At 36.0% G+C, this 16,206-nt stretch overlaps 1 protein-coding gene across 2 annotated transcripts; it reads left to right on the top strand.

Annotated features, from left to right (window-relative positions):
* Positions 1 to 823: 823 nt before the first annotated feature.
* On the top strand, positions 824 to 10,869 carry KERA (keratocan). 2 transcript variants are annotated; one of them, XM_009674559.2, is made up of 3 exons: positions 824 to 898; positions 2,442 to 3,334; positions 9,053 to 10,869. In XM_009674559.2, the coding sequence occupies exons 2-3, from the start codon at positions 2,449 to 2,451 to the stop codon at positions 9,223 to 9,225; spliced, it is 1,059 nt and encodes a 352-aa protein (XP_009672854.1). In that variant the 5' UTR covers positions 824 to 898; positions 2,442 to 2,448; the 3' UTR covers positions 9,226 to 10,869. The 2 variants fall into 2 exon arrangements, with proteins under 2 accessions (XP_009672854.1, XP_009672855.1); XM_009674560.2 differs by lacking the exon at positions 824 to 898 and adding an exon at positions 1,027 to 1,118.
* The last annotated feature ends 5,337 nt before the right edge of the window (positions 10,870 to 16,206 follow it).

Here is a 16,206-nt window from a genome sequence, read left to right as displayed (position 1 = left end):
AAAGATATCAAGATATATTTCATGTTTGCAGTATTTCACATACATAAGCTTTTTCCTTAAAATACTTGTGCTGTTGTTCTGGCTTTGAATGTGGATAGTTTTCCTGATATCAAGCTGTTATTTTAAGTTTGGACTAAAAAAGAAAACAAAATCCCAAAAAAATACTTAATGTGAGAAATATGTACTTATGCCTTGGATAGCAAGTTGGCTGGAAAGTTTACTTTAAATTAATGATAAAACAAGATAAGTAATGGGTGCTTTAATAATTAAAAACAGAGCTCACTGCAGGAGGCAATGCAGAATATGATATTTTCGTAGAAAAACATGTAAATTTCTCTCTGAATAGAAAGGGCATGTTTTAATCCTTAAAAAAGGGAAAATACATCTTTTTTTAACAATTCTTAGCAAATACTTTTGCTATTTTCTCCTAATGAAGAATTATATCTTTAAATGGCGTGGCAGCATCTGCATTTGATCAAAATCAAATAAAAGATTTCTGCAGGAACAGATGGCACTGTTTTTAATTCTTTGTGGCCAATACAGGTATTATGAGAATGAATTATGATGCATGCAAGCCTTGTGTTTAAAGTATCATTTCATAAAAATTTTGAATAAAGGTATGTTTTCTTTGACCTGTTTCATCTAGACCAATTGTTCTCATCTGCTAAAATCTGACGATCAAAACCCTTCTGTGGCTGCTTGATATTAAAGTCAGGATTTCCTGTCTTTTCTTGCCTAGGTGCTGAGGTGCCTTAGTTATTTTAGGGGTTAAAAGTTGTAGTCACTGATGCGTATATATTAGGCTGTATTCATAGAACACGGCTTGTAGCCTGACTCAAACTATTACAGTCTAACGACAGTGACCAATAGAAAGAGAAGAAGATCCAAGAAAGCTGAGGTAAGCCCAAACTCTAAAGCAATGCCAAATTAGAAATAATAGATAATAAGGTGTGTATGGCAATACATCTGGGAATACCAGCATGTACTTCAAGTTTTATGTGCTATTAATTCTTAGGACAGGAAGCAAACACAGTGGTTAGCAGCCAAAGGCTATTTAAACTGCTGTTTAAAGTGATTTCTAACAGGCTTCAGATAGCTCCAGGAACTTGACTAACAAGGTAAATTACTTTACATTACTTTTTAAAAATATTATTACGATTACGAATATTTACACAGTGCGAAGGTTCAATTTCACTGTGTAAATTAGATATGTTATTCTTTAGAAATATTTTATTTGCCCTTTTTTGGAATACCTCCAGATAGTTGGCAGTTTCTGAGGTGGGGAGATCTGTGGGATACTGCACTTGCTGCTGCTAATAACATTTATGAAAAGTATTAAATAATTCCATATCATAAACAGTAATTGACTGAGCCATTAACCTTACTGGTGCATTAACCCTATGAGAGAATCACCTTTTTATTTAATTTCTATTTATTTTTGGCAAAACTAACATCCTAGTTTTCACCAGAAATCTCGGCTGTCGGTCTTTTGCCTCTGCATTGCAAAATGCTTGCTAATCTTCATCAGAAAGCAGACAAGACAACACAGTTTCTGAATCGCTGTTACTGTGTAACCCAAATGTTGTCTCTTGGAGCAAATTATCACTGATGGTGTTGTTCACTGTTTAACGATGGAAGAGGCTAAAAAAAATGAATAGATATGTAAGATACAAGATGAATGAATGTATATGATATAACTTGATGGAGGACTTATCCATTATGCAATTTACATTGATCATTTGTTTTGGCTCTTTGCTTTAGAGAAGAAAATTCATAACTTTGGATATGAGAGAGTGAATGAGGGAGGGGAAAGGATTACTCAAACAGTTTCCCTCCAAGCTTTATAAGAACATGCCCAACAAACAGCTGTTAAAACACTCTTTGATCTTTTACTTTTCTGTGATGAGAAAAGACCCTGGAAAATCTGATCCAGATGCCATAATAATTTAGGAGAGAAGAAAAACAGAAAAGAACATGATTAATTTAAAATGAGAACACTGATTACAATGGAATTAATATCATCATAGTATTGATAGCTTTATGGGAGATGATATATTACATTAACTAGTTTATGCAAAATAGTTCCTTCTAGGAAAACTTAGTGGAAACAGATTTATAAAAATCATTGACTTTCAGTCAGATAATTATCAGTATTTTTAGGTTCTTTGAAATGACACCTGCATGAACAACAATTTAATTACTAGCCAATGTGAAGTCTAAGTTGAAATGGGAAAATGTTGTTCAAATTATAGCCACTGCATTGTTTATGCCTCTTATATTACTGCTCAATTTTCCCTTTACATGTCATAAGGAATGCCATAGAGTACAGAATCTGGCTGTTTATAACGGAAATATATTGAATGTAGTACTGCTTTTTTAATCTAGTATGCTGTTAGAGTGTTCTTTTGAGAGACAGCTAATTCTTTTTCTCCCTTTCCAAGGAAAACAATGACTCTCAAAGTCTATCCAAACCTTTTGCTCTTATTCTTGTTCAATTCTGTGTGGACTCGAACTGTGAGACAAGTTTATGATGAGCTGGATCCTGAGCATTGGTCTCACTACACTTTTGAGTGTCCACAAGAGTGCTTTTGTCCTCCCAGTTTTCCAAATGCATTATACTGTGATAACAAAGGACTTAAAGAAATACCTGCAATCCCAGCAAGAATTTGGTATCTGTATCTTCAAAACAACCTCATTGAAACAATTTCGGAGAAGCCATTTGTGAATGCCACTTTTCTCAGATGGATAAATCTGAACAAGAATAAGATCACCAACGACGGAATTGAAAATGGTGTGCTGAGCAAGCTGAAAAGGCTGCTTTACTTATTCCTTGAAGATAATGAGTTGGAAGAGGTGCCTGCCCCATTACCAAGGGGCTTGGAACAGCTAAGACTGGCTAGAAACAAGATCTCCAGAATCCCAGAAGGAGTCTTTAGCAACTTGGAAAACCTTACTATGTTAGATCTGCACCAGAACAATTTGTTGGACAGCGCTCTTCAAAGTGACACCTTCCAAGGACTCAGCAATCTTATGCAACTCAACATAGCAAAAAATTCACTCAAAAAAATGCCTTTAAGTATTCCAGCTAATACACTGCAGCTGTTTTTAGACAACAACTCCATTGAAGTGATACCAGAAAACTATTTCAGTACAATACCCAAAGTGACTTTCCTTAGGCTGAACTACAATAAATTATCTGATGATGGTATTCCTCCAAATGGGTTTAATGTTTCATCTATTCTAGACCTACAGCTGTCTCACAACCAGCTCACTAAAATTCCACCTATCAATGCTCAGCTTGAGCACCTTCACCTTGATCACAACAGAATCAAAAGTAAGTGTGTACTGTCAGTGCGGGATCTCACCAAGATGCAGTTCTTTTAAAATGTCTGTTTAACTACAAAAAAGACACTTGATCACTGGTTATGCAGAAAAACATTTAACTATATATTAAAAACAAACAAAAAAAAAAACCAGAAAATTCTCAGAATCAACTCATTCATTTATTTTCCTAAGCAGTCCAAAACATTTTTGGACAAACCATCTATTTATATATTAGAATGAAATTCAAATGAATCTAGAGAAAAATACTTTTTGAATATTAAGAGATTAAAAATGTGCTATAGATAATAAGGAGATAAGCAAGAGGAAATCCCACAGGCCAGTTTTCAAGTCAAGATCTAAAATATGACTATAAGACACGTACATGGAAGCAATACCAGATGTGGAAACTGTGCATTGGTATATAGAAGAGATGGTCAGCAAGCAGGTCAGAAATATGAGTGGATTAAAGAGAATGTGTCAGTTCACATTGGCATATAAACACGCCAGTAACTATTTTGTGGAAACAACAATGACGACATGGGTGCAGTCAGGATATTCAGTCCACATCGGTAGGGCTTAGATTTCTAAAACTGCTGAGCACCTTAAAGATTTCACTAAACTAAGAATTGCAGTCTGCTCATCCGCTCTGAGTATCTCTCTGTTTCATGTAAATTATCTAGCAGGAAACTAATGTGAGGCACCCTTTAAATAAAATGTTAGCTGCAGTCAACACAATATATTTCAAATACGTCTAATTAGAATGTGAATATTGAATATCTCAGGGTCCAATATCCTCTCCATCTTTTGTTTTCTGTGTACAAATTGCTGCCATTTTCATTTAGTCTTTCTTAATGAAAAATCCTGTAGCTCACTTTACAGAAGTTTTGTGCTACTATGTTTTACCTCCTCAAATGTCTTTTATGATTTTCCACTTTGTATAAACCAGAAGAAGTTTTTGGCCCCAAGGCAACAGAAGCATGCTGTCATGTCATGGTTCTGCTTGTAGCATGGCTTCCAGCATTCATTCAGGGATGTGGTGGTTAGGGATGCTGTGTATAATTGCTCGCTCAGCAAGTCCTGCAGACCTCAAATCCTTCAGCTTACTAATCTGCAATTGACTTTTGCTAGCCAGTAGTTCCACGTCAGAAGCCAAAATCAAATTGATTGCTTTCTGACTACCACTGCACAGAAGATACCCGGGTCCCAACAAATTAATTCTTAATACTATGACCTAGAATGAATACTGCAGCACATTTGTCTTCCTATCATGGTAAATTAACGGAATACATCTTATTTCTTATTCCTTATTGCTGTGTAGTGATACTGTAGTTCACAAATATAGTAAAAATAACAGTTTGGCTTCTGTATGAAAAATGACATATGGAAGGAAGATACTTATTAATAATTCAAGTTAATTCAGTTTACACTTAGCAAATCAAATGTATAATACCTTATAAAAAATCAGTTATGTACGATTGCTGCTATTTAAACAGCCTGCTAGAAGTCTAACAGTTAATTAGAGATAGGACTCAAGACATATGTCACTACTGAACAAATTTCCGTGTCTACTGGCTGCAAAAGGATTTATTTTAATCTCTTTAGTGCAGGGCCTCAGGTGCACACTTTATCTGCTGTCACTTTAAATGGACACTAAATTGAAATCAATGGAATGTAACCCGTCCAGTTAAGATAGGCTTTGTATCTAGGTAGCAAACAAGGATTTAAATAGCTGCCAAATTATCTTCCTTCTTTAAAAAACTTTAAAAGGTTAAAAAAAATATGGACAGCAACCTATGCAGTACCTGTAAACTCAAGTTCAATTTTCCACTGACACATCAGTAAGCCTAAGTCATAATAACTTTCAATATGAATTATGTTCTTAAATGATTTCACTACTTTTCAAAATGGGAAAAGCCTTACTTGTTTATGTACTTCAAAATGTTACACTTAATCTAAAAAAAAAAAAGAAGTTTTTATTCATTCTCAAAAATAATGACTATATTTAGTAGCTACATGTAAAGTGGTCAAGTGCAGGTATTGTGCAAACCAAATTTTATCACAGGAGCATATAATTTTTGTTCAAAAGGTAAGAGATAATGATATATTCTCCATTAGACTCTGCTCTAGCAGAAAATATCTCAAGGGATCTTTAAAATCAAAGGCAAAGAATGCAATTCTGTCAGGCAAGAGTAATAAGATGTGGCACTGATTTGAGGATCTTTTTTTTGTTCTTTAATGCAGGAAGGTGATGATTACTTCAAGGTAACCAGTGTAAAGAATTTTAAAGAAAATAACTATAAAAGCCTGAATCTGGTTTCTCCACAAAAGAGTCCACCTGAAAGTTTACTTTGATATGTGCAGTATGAACCTCTTTACAGTACTGATTCTCACATATCCCTGCATACCTACCAGTTATAACTTTATTTTCTCTTTGTGGTTCCTAGCTACAGTGTTGGTACTGCAAGTGCTCAGTCTTCAATATTTATTTGTAAATACCATTTACCCACTTTTTTATTGTATGTTACTCTATAACATCAGTCCCACATGTAAGTTCATGGCCTTTTTTGTCCAGAGATCATTTAGGAAGACATAAAGCAACATCCTGAAGCCCAGCGAAATGAATGAGAGCCTCCTCACTGGCCTCAGTGAAACTAGTATTTCACCTGCGGTTCCTTCACCAAGGATCTCTCATCATCTCATCTGATGATGTGGAGAGTGAGCAAAGCTGAGCAGATAGTATTATAGTGCTATCATCAGACTGATAAAAGAGAGTGAAAATAACAGTACATTCTCCTGTGGAAAGTTAGGAGGTTATGATAACTCCTCTGAGCTAATATTGTTCCACTCAGAGAGAAAAGAAGAAGTCCTGAAGCCTGGTAGGAACTTTGGTTTATCAGAGTCCCTCACAGGATATTTGGAAGATGGTTGAAGTTAAAGATCCCTACTTACTGTCAGAACCCTGGGCAATTACTGTTACTGTCTTCTTTGCTGAAAAAGCCCTGAAAGGTGTGCATTTCCAGGCTGATCCATGGCTGCTGCAGTTAATTGATATCTGAAAAGAAGGAAAGAAGTCTAACTATTTTAGTTACACACCAATGGGTGATGCTAAAGGCTACAAACGTAGAACAGAAATGCTATCTCTCTCATCTTCCCTGAGTACTGTCAGAATATAATTATCTTCTAGATCAATTTTTTTACTTGCTAAGCGTCAAGAAGTTAGTTATGAGTTTTACTGCAAAAAAAAAAAACAAACAAAAACCAAAACAATAGGATCTTCTGTGGCTGTTCAGCAGACATAGAGCATTAGCCATTAGCACCTCTTCTGTGGTTTTCCGCTACAGCAGCTCCTGAGCTTCACATTTAAATATTATCCCACTTACCAGTACTGTTGACCATTTGAACTAACCGTCCCAGTTTAGTATTGAGTTTGAGTTTGTCATACAGACTCCCTACAAAGTCAATAGAAAGAGATATACAATGTCAGAGGGAAATTCATCCCATCTTAAAATAGGTATCTAAGACAGTGAACATGATTCATCTTTTGGAGATGCCTGTCTCTCTCCAGAGTTTGTAAACAGAGTCTGAAAGGCTTACTTCAATTGACCCTTTGCATGGATCAGTTTAGGTGTGAGGAATTGTACCCACGTAGGTGGATTGCCCTTTTCAGGATTTAGGAGAAAGTGATTCCTGTCACTAGGAAAGGATTATTCTTAGTTACCTTTGAGAATTCCTAAAACTTAAAGAGGTCGAGTAATCCAAGGAGATCAGTTCTCAGAGTAGTGATTTCCTCTGGGCTGAAAACTCCAGCTTAGGGCTCTGCCAAAAGGGGAGACACTTTGGTATGCCTATTTCCCTCCCTCATCTTTTGACAAAAATCAGTGGCATTAGATGCTTGAACAGGAGGGCAAGGGGAGAGAAAGATGTTTTTACTCATCTGACAGCTTGGGTGGGATTTATTGTTCATGGGAAGAGAGTAGTAAAAGTCAAACCACTTTTTTATCATCCATATCATCCATATCATCAGGAAATCACTTCTTCATAGGTGGTGTGGTTAGAAAACTACTTCCTCTCATTAAAGCTGGAGCAATTAACCCTGAGAAGACTAGTACGGTGGAATAGTCTCTAGATCAGAGAATGCAGAGGTTTGGAATGCACTTGAAACCGCCATCTTTTAAGGACAGCAGTGCTCTTTGAAAGCCAATGTGACCTGAAAAGACACATAATTTCTGCTAGACAGTGTTAACTCACTATCACATCCTTTAACAACTGCTTTTGTAATGAAACTTCTCTCTCAAGGCTCCTGCTTCACACCTTCACACATAAAAATAAGTTGTAGCTTATTTGTTCTGAAGATATCAATCACTTTATAAACATTAATCAAATTTCACAACATAGGCAAAGAGGTTTTGAAGGTAATGGTTATGACAGATGGTTTAGACTTTGGCTAACTGGACGTATTTATCTAGTTTGTATGACAAAGACAAAGTCCACCTCCAAGATGTTACAAAGTTTTGGACAGTGATATTCAGAAATAATTTCTCCCTTTAGAGGGAAAAAAAGAAAAAGATAAAATTCATGGTTTTTATTTCCATCATAACTCTTAATCAGTGTTTTTTGGACTGTAATTAGAAGACGTGTTACATATTTTTATTGCTAAATGTAAGGGAGAAAAATTGTGGTGAGAAAGCCTTGAACAGGATTCTCTTTTCTTTTGGTAGTCTGGGCTGCTCAGAGAACATTTGTTCAATTCTCCATCCAAGTAGTTTTTGCAGGTGGTCTGGGGCCAACAAGATCCTCAAGCAGTCAGATCATTCACTAAATACTATAAATTGGTCCAATGAAATTGACGTCTTTGATAAATAAACACCACTTTAGTGATTTCTGGAATAAGGCCATTTTGAAGCTGAAATAAGGTGGGCTCATTATTCAACAGCTAAAGACAGGCTTGAAAGTCCTTTAGCCAAGAAATTGCTCTCTGAAATTGCAGAGGTAGTTTATAAGGGACAATGCAAAGAAATTAACATCTTCAACTCTGGTGAAAATGGGTAATGATTTAAGCCATAGTTTCAAATTCTATCTAAACTAAAACAAAATATGCAGTTTTAAGTACTTTTTGCCTTTCAGATTAGGAAGAAATATATCCCACAAGTTATATTCATGCAATTAAAACCAACTGTACTGTAGAAATTGAGAGAACAGGAAATCACATCTATTAAAGGTTGCACACAGTCTACTTTACACAAACAGTTCCTCCAATTCAACTATTATATTCTGAATATCAGATTCTCAGTGGAGAATATTATCTGCTAAAACTAATTGATGCTAAAACAATGATAAACCATCATTGAAGTAAGATGTTCAAAATTCCTCAGCATTAATTTTTTCTGCTCTCTCTGAGGTCAAAGAGTTATGTCTCAATGAATATTTACCCAGGTAGCTACCTAAGCCAGTTTTCTCTCTGTTCAAGATAAAATTATGCATTTAGTGACTCTTTAGTCATAATTTCAGTGCATTAAATATATAATTAACTGATATATATTGCATTATCTAATACACTATTTGACCAAAAGAGCAGTTAGTTGTTAATTTAGCATTTCTCAAAGCCAAGAAGAAAAAATGTCTCCTATACAAATATCAGTGTGAGGCTGTGTTATCTTTTCAAAATGCAGTTTATTTTCATGCATGTTTCCCCTGACAATTAACTAACATGTTTGATTAACATTTGCAGGTGTCAATGGTACTCAGATATGCCCAGTCTCAATTGCCATTGCAGAAGACTATGGTTTTTATGGTAATATACCCCGCCTCCGCTATCTTCGCCTGGATGGAAATGAAATTCGGCCTCCAATTCCACTGGACGTCATGATATGTTTCCGACTACTTCAAGCTGTTGTCATATAAAGATATCACAGTGTCACTGTTGTGCTGTGAGAGTGCTAAGATACAAGTTTTGCTGGAATGAAGCTTGTTCTAACTCATAAATTAAGAAGTAACAGGTTTCTTTTTGACTAATTCTTTCTTTCCTTACAACTTTTTTTTTACGGCTGCAGACTGTTCTTCTTTTAGAATAGATTTCAGACATGAAAGGTCTCCCAACATGAAATGTGCTTAATCCTTTGCTTAGGAATTTCTAATAAAATATATTGAAAATCATCCGGTATATCCCAAATATTCCAAAGTAAGTTTGTACCTACTCTGTCTTTCTTGTCAAATCCTACAGTGTCTATCCGCATTAACAGCATTGTTATAGACAGATTATATTTCTTTACATTTGTTACACAATAACTAACATAATGACCCTGGGTGCACTAGGCTAAATATATATATATACTACAAAAATCATGTGTTACATGAACATGAGTTATCAGAACTGACACGGCCTTTTTTTAAGATAGTCACTGCCTAACAGTGAACAGCCACCTAACAGGTAAATAACTCATAAACTATTGTCATCCTTTGAAAATGGGAAGCTTTACATTGATACTTTTAAGACATGAAGTGTATGAGACTCAGGGTCTGAAGCAATGTACTGAATACGTATTGCTGAATGGATTCATTCAACATATTATTTCAAAACTGAAATACATTGATCCAATTCTAATCCATGGATGAGAGAATACCTGATGAAATTGTGCACTGTCAAAGTCAATGCCAGTTTTTTCCTGATTTGTTCTTCAGTATTCTACTTCTAATTTTGATATCATTTCTTTCTGCAGCTTTGGGAAAGTCATTGAACCAATATATTTTGCTTTCCATAGAGATAAAAATGAGAACAATTCTGATTACATATTTCACCAACTAAATGCTTCTCAGAAAGTAGAAGAGCTAATTAATATAATAGTGATAAATAGAAAATTCATAAATTAAGGAATACAACCCTCCCCACATTAAATAGAAATTATTTATCAAAATAGCCAAATATTTGCATAGGAAGTATATCAGTTCAGCAAAATATACTCTACTCAGGGCAGTATTTAGCTATCCACTGACTCATATACACACATATAACAACACTGGATTTTAGAGAAGTCCAGTTATTTAGAGCATACTACATTCACAATTCAGATATAACAGAGATAGCAGCAGGTATCCTTTCTATGAAATCTGGGTTTATTTTCTATTTTTATAAGATAAGGATGTCAATATACAACTTGAATTTCAAGTCAACTGTTCACTGGGAAAGTATGACATTTTTGTTATTTCTGACAGCAATTATAATAAACTATCCATCAGTCATATTATTTTAGTCTCCTCTATATGTGTAGGTAAAAGCAAATAACTGCTCTTCAATGGCTTGCACTTATTTCTAACATTTTAAGACTGGCCTCAGTAACAAGCATTTAAAGACTACGCATGTGGTATACTTTTTTCTTAGAAGATGAAACGTTTTCTTAGAACTAGATCTTTAAAAGTGCTGAGGATTGCAAGTTCTAATATTCAGAGTCTCTGTCTACTTGAAAAATCAACCTTATTCTGCTCCACTGCACTTATGTAAATAACCCATTACAGAAACCCAATACAGAAATAAAACGTTCAGAAATCTTATCACCAAGGCATTTATTTTTTCAGTTCATTTTATGCAACTGCTGAGAAACTTACTCTCCTAGTAAAATATTTTCTGTACCTCTGCATTCATCCTATATGAACAAATACCAAAGATTAAAAAAAGCTTCTACTTTGCCTATGCATGTTTACCTATATTCTTAACTTTAGCAATAGTATAGTAATTTATTTTTTGAACAATTTTATTTGACAATACTAACAAATTAATGCAATAATTATGTGATTTTTCTTGGAAATGAATTCTTTTTATCACAATGAGCAAACAAAGATACACCAATATGAATGTTCACAGGCATAAATACAAACTAATAACAGTTCCTAATTATGATATTGCAGAAGGATCGTGAAGTTTCTACCAAAGATTTTGACTTTTTAGGCACTATATACTTATTGAAACAAAAAGATTAACCCTTCCCCAAAGAGACACAGGGACACTGGACCATCAAGCTATTCAATTTTATTTACAGTGGCATTATGTGTTCTCTGCTGGAATCATTTGTAACAGTTTCCAGCTGCTGTTGCTGGTAATAGTGATTTTTTCCAGTTCAGGATATTTGACTGTAGGGTGAAAAGTCTTATACTTCAGTTCTTCAGCAGTTAGTATTATGCTACAGTCTTTGGATGCATGCATTCTGACCCTAAGGACTTGTCCCTTTCAAATCCCAGTTAATCCCAGTGAAGATAAAAGTTCATGATCTATCTTTGGAAAAATTTGTACTGGGCTGAACAGTCGCTGCCACCAGCCACTCTGTTTTCCACACCTTTGATGCAACCAGATGACTGCACATCTGGGAGCTGTTTATATAGAAGAAAATTCCAAGAATCTTCTTTTAGATTAATTTGTCTAATCTTGATTTCATCTTCCAGAACTAGCAATGTGATGTAAAATGAAAAGTAATTATGTTTCTGTACTGAATTTTACAAGCTAGATCAACCTTGGTTGGATGTGAGCAGTTTTACTGCCTGTATGTCTCTACTTACAAAATTCTCAATATTCTGGGAAAATCACTGAAATTTCCCCTCAGATTACAATAGCAGGCCTAAATCACATTGTTTTTGTGTCATAGGATTAAATTCATCCTCAAAGTTTCTATAGTCACAGATGAATTGCAGAGTAAAAAGAAACAACATGCAGAACAGCATTGTAGGCTCTCAGCCACATCTCATCCAATCTATTTGTTATGCCAGAAGACTACAAAGGAAAAAGTAAAACATTATGTCATTCTCCCTATGAAGAGGGTTTCTATAACAACGTGAAAAGTATTACTGTGCTTGAAAGTCTGGTGTTAGTTCCTCCTAATTAGTGATTTGCCTAAGTCTCCCCACTGATGTCTTCCGGTCCAAGAAAAAAAATTGCACTCTCTTCCACTGCAAGTAGAGGAACAGACTTTTCAGGTGCCCAGTCTGAACCCACATTCACCTTAGGAAAGCTGACATTTATTTCACTTGATTATCAAGGTATATCACAAACTGCTTTGAATGGAATAGCATGTATACAAACAAATACATTTACAAAAAGTGTAAGAAGTTCAGTGCAAAGCAGATCATCAGGAGCTGTGGGAGCCCATGGTCACCTTAAGAACACTCTGCAATCATTTGCTGTGATCCCAGTGACCACAGAGCTTGCATTACACTTGAAGGAAGAAACACAAACTCTAAGAGGTAAAAATTTGAAGATGGACTAATAAGCCAACTTGTATGTTTATAATTGCTAACTCCAAGACATATCCTGTCTCACTAACGGGGTTTTTATTCACCCTTGCTGCATCCAATGGTTGCAAAAATTTGCAAATGTATCAGCATTGCTGATATTATATTGCAGCTAGTATCACTACCCATCTGGAGTCAGACTAGTTACTACAATACCAAAATTGCAATATTGGTCACTGAAAAGCTAATATCCCATTTTTTCAATGTGTAGCAGAGATTCTTTCACATTCCTAAGTCAGCTAGTAAACATTCTCCTCTTGACTGAAAGTCTGCTTCATAATTGCATCTATTTTCCAAAATTGTTTACCCTTTGAGAAATAAAGGATAGGTCTCCATGGCATCGCACTGTCTGTGTAATGATACTCATAGCAGTACTAAACACCTCAGGTCAAGCATCTGAAGCAAAATAACTCCTTTTGCATCATGGTCTGCCTTAGCTATTTTACATTCTTCCTCATTAATGTAGTTAATATTATTTCTAAGTCCTATGCTTACTCTGTCAGAGCTAGTTCAAACATCTCTATATTGTAATGAATTTGAAGCCTTTCCCAAAACAGTTTCATTTCTCACATCCCTTGCACTGTTGCTGGTAGTCTGAGTATTCTTCTATCTTACTTTCTACAGTACACGCATTTGACCCTCCTATGGGCCTCTTGATCAGCTTAATTTGGTTTTGTTCCTTCAGTCCTTTTTAGCTTAAGCAAGTTTATTCATGCTACATTAATAGCTGTTCTGATTTCATCCATTTCCTGGCAGTTCAGCTGCATCTGCTTTTCTCTAGGGGAAGCGCTTTACTGTCTGCAGTACACATACCGCAGCAGAACAGCGTGCCTTGCTGCTCAGGCAGCGCTCACACCTTCTTCTATGCACGTGCGCAGATCCAGGCTGATTCTGTCTTGCAGATACGATATATTTGGAAATCTCTTTTCTAAGGCTTTATTCCCCCCTCCCCCCAGTCTTTTTATAAGAGAAATAGTGAAGAAACTGGAATCACATGTTCCACAAACAAAAGCTGTTCCTAATTAGGGACTGGTGCATTGAAAGTTACATGTGGATACCAGCAGTGCTGAGTGAAGCCAGGTTTTTTCAATAAACCAGTTATTCATGAAATACTCTATCACTCTTGTCCTGCGTTATTAGTGAACTCAGACAAAATTAGGCAAATAGTTTCAGCCACGGAAAAAGAATTAAAAACCAGTGCTGATGCTTTTTATTTAATAATTCCATTGGTAGGGCAGAATGATATGCCTTTCTCCAGGTAATGAAACCCTGAAATTTATCTAAATTTATACTCCTACCACTAGGAAGTCTATTCTCAAGGAGGGTAATCTCCTGCTCTGCTTTGTTTCAGGACTTGAAATAATCCACAGATTCTATATGCTGGTAGTGAATGAAGATATTCTTAAAATCCATGTTCTGAATCAAAGGTAGAGGGAATTGGAGTGTAGATTTTTCTGTTCTGAGGAAACTCTCTTAACAACCAGGCTAGAGGTTCACTCTTGTTTTGTAAATCTTATGATTTAGTTCTTTTAACTGCTTCAACACAAAAAGACTGATAGTAACCCTTATTGATGCTACTCAACAGTAAAATAGGCAGGGTCTACTCTGTTTATGATAATACACTTAAAATTCCTTGTGTGAGACATCTGTCAGGCACAGACCTCCTACACCCCCTACCTCTGAATTACTTTTCAAAAGGGGAAATGGATGCTGTGAGTGATGTTGTTTTGGATCTTTTAAAAAGCCAGTCCTTTATGTGTTTGTTTTGGTTTGATGTAAGTTCCTAAACATTTCATTTCCATAAAACATACAAATATGGTTTGAGGTTTATTTTCCATTTCAACAGAAAAAAAGATTAAAATATTTAATTATTTGTCAAATCAACATGTATATATTGGTCTGACCATTAAACAGATAGACAGAAAAGCCAATTTTCTGTTCTCTAGCCCAGATTTCTCTGATTTCCCTTTTCTTTCTCTTTCTTTCTTTTACATTTTCATCTATCTGTCATGATGTAACAGATTTTATCAGGTATTGAAGAATATAGAGAATGATTTCTAGCAGCAATATTATGTATGCTTCTTATTATTCCCTCCTGAAGTATTAACAAGACTTGTGCCCATGTTTTCCAACTTTTGCTTTCATAAACTCTGCATACAGACCCCTTTTTGTGTGTTGTTCCAACTGTCGTTGTCCTCAATGTTTGTTTAAGTTGTTTCTTCAGGAAATGGAGCGCTCAAGGCCATCTGTGGTGACTGTTTTTCTGACATTTAGGTGTTGTCTCACTTTTCTGTTAAACACCCTGTCTTCCTTGATGTGGACTGCCCATTGCAACTATCTTCAATAATAATATGAAGGACTATTTATTCCAAACACCGAACTACTTCATTTTTAACAGAGCTGTTGCACTTGCAATTAGCGTTCCAGCTTTTTGAGAGCACAAACTGTTTTCCTGCTGCCTCCTCCAAAGAGGTTTCCCTTGCAACTTGTGTTCTAATAATAGGTCATGGATAAGAACAGTAACTACATCTGGCCCTGCTCTTCCCTCTTTTTGTGATTTGACTTGTCTTGGCTATGACATGCAATCCCTTTGCAACTCCACCTCAGCAATTTTCTTCTCTTTCCTTTCCCCCTACTCGGAGCCATGGGTACCTCTTCTGCTTTTGCATGTCTACTGGGGCAGGGTGGAGGCACAAAGCATGTGAGTCCAGTGAATCAAAGACAGAATGGATGAAGGAGGTATCCTTATTTTTCTGAGGTACTGAATCCCTGATCTAATCTCAGCCTTGGGTGTGATGGAGAGAGAAAGAACTGGTCCTAATGCTCTTCCTGACAATTGGCACAACAATCTCTGTTCTGAGGCGGAGTATCCAAAAGAGAATCAACTGAGAAACAGGAAGGAGAGACAGGTCGTAACAAAGGTGACAACAGAAATCCTCTGCCTGTCCCCTGAAGCTATGGTAATCCCTTATCCTACCAGTTTAATACTATGGTGATACTGCGATCATTCGCAGGGTTAGTGCTGTGAAGGATGAAACAGAATAAGGCCCGTTGCTGCTGGGCTCCTCCTCACATCGGCAAGCTGGGTTGATGGAGGAATGACACACTGTGAACATTGTGTCCTGACACCCTGTGAGCCCAGGGAGGTGACTAGCAGCTCAGGGTTGCAAAGAAGATCAACTGAGTGGCAGGAACCAAGGCAAGAAAGAGGTTCAGCAGCTAAATGAAGCCTTTTTATGGCAATCAAACAGAATAGAAAATTATCTGTCACAAGACACAGGAGACAAAGATGTAATTGGGGCAAACTGTCAGACATACAAGTACATGCAATTACTTGTATAGGTGAGAAACAGAGAGACAGAGGTAGCACTTAGCTTTGTCTGGCAGAGGTCCAGCAACGGTGAAAAAGAAGAACTTTTGTATTTATTTCAAGCTCTAGTAGCTTGGAGGATCCTAATACTGGTTGAAGTCCAAAATCCCATCTGATACATTGTTTGGCATACTAGATCTCTACAATAATTTTACCAAATTTAGAAAAACTGAATGCTTGTTATATCGTCTGTGCTTTCCAACAGCAATTATGCAGAACTGCTCCCTGAAATACATTTT

The sequence above is a fragment of the Struthio camelus genome, chromosome 1 (genome assembly GCF_040807025.1).
Source record: "Struthio camelus isolate bStrCam1 chromosome 1, bStrCam1.hap1, whole genome shotgun sequence".
In the NCBI taxonomy this organism is placed as follows: Eukaryota; Metazoa; Chordata; class Aves; order Struthioniformes; family Struthionidae; genus Struthio; species Struthio camelus.
The sequence above is the reverse complement of the archived record's forward strand: the minus strand, read 5'-3'. Positions and strand labels throughout refer to the sequence as shown.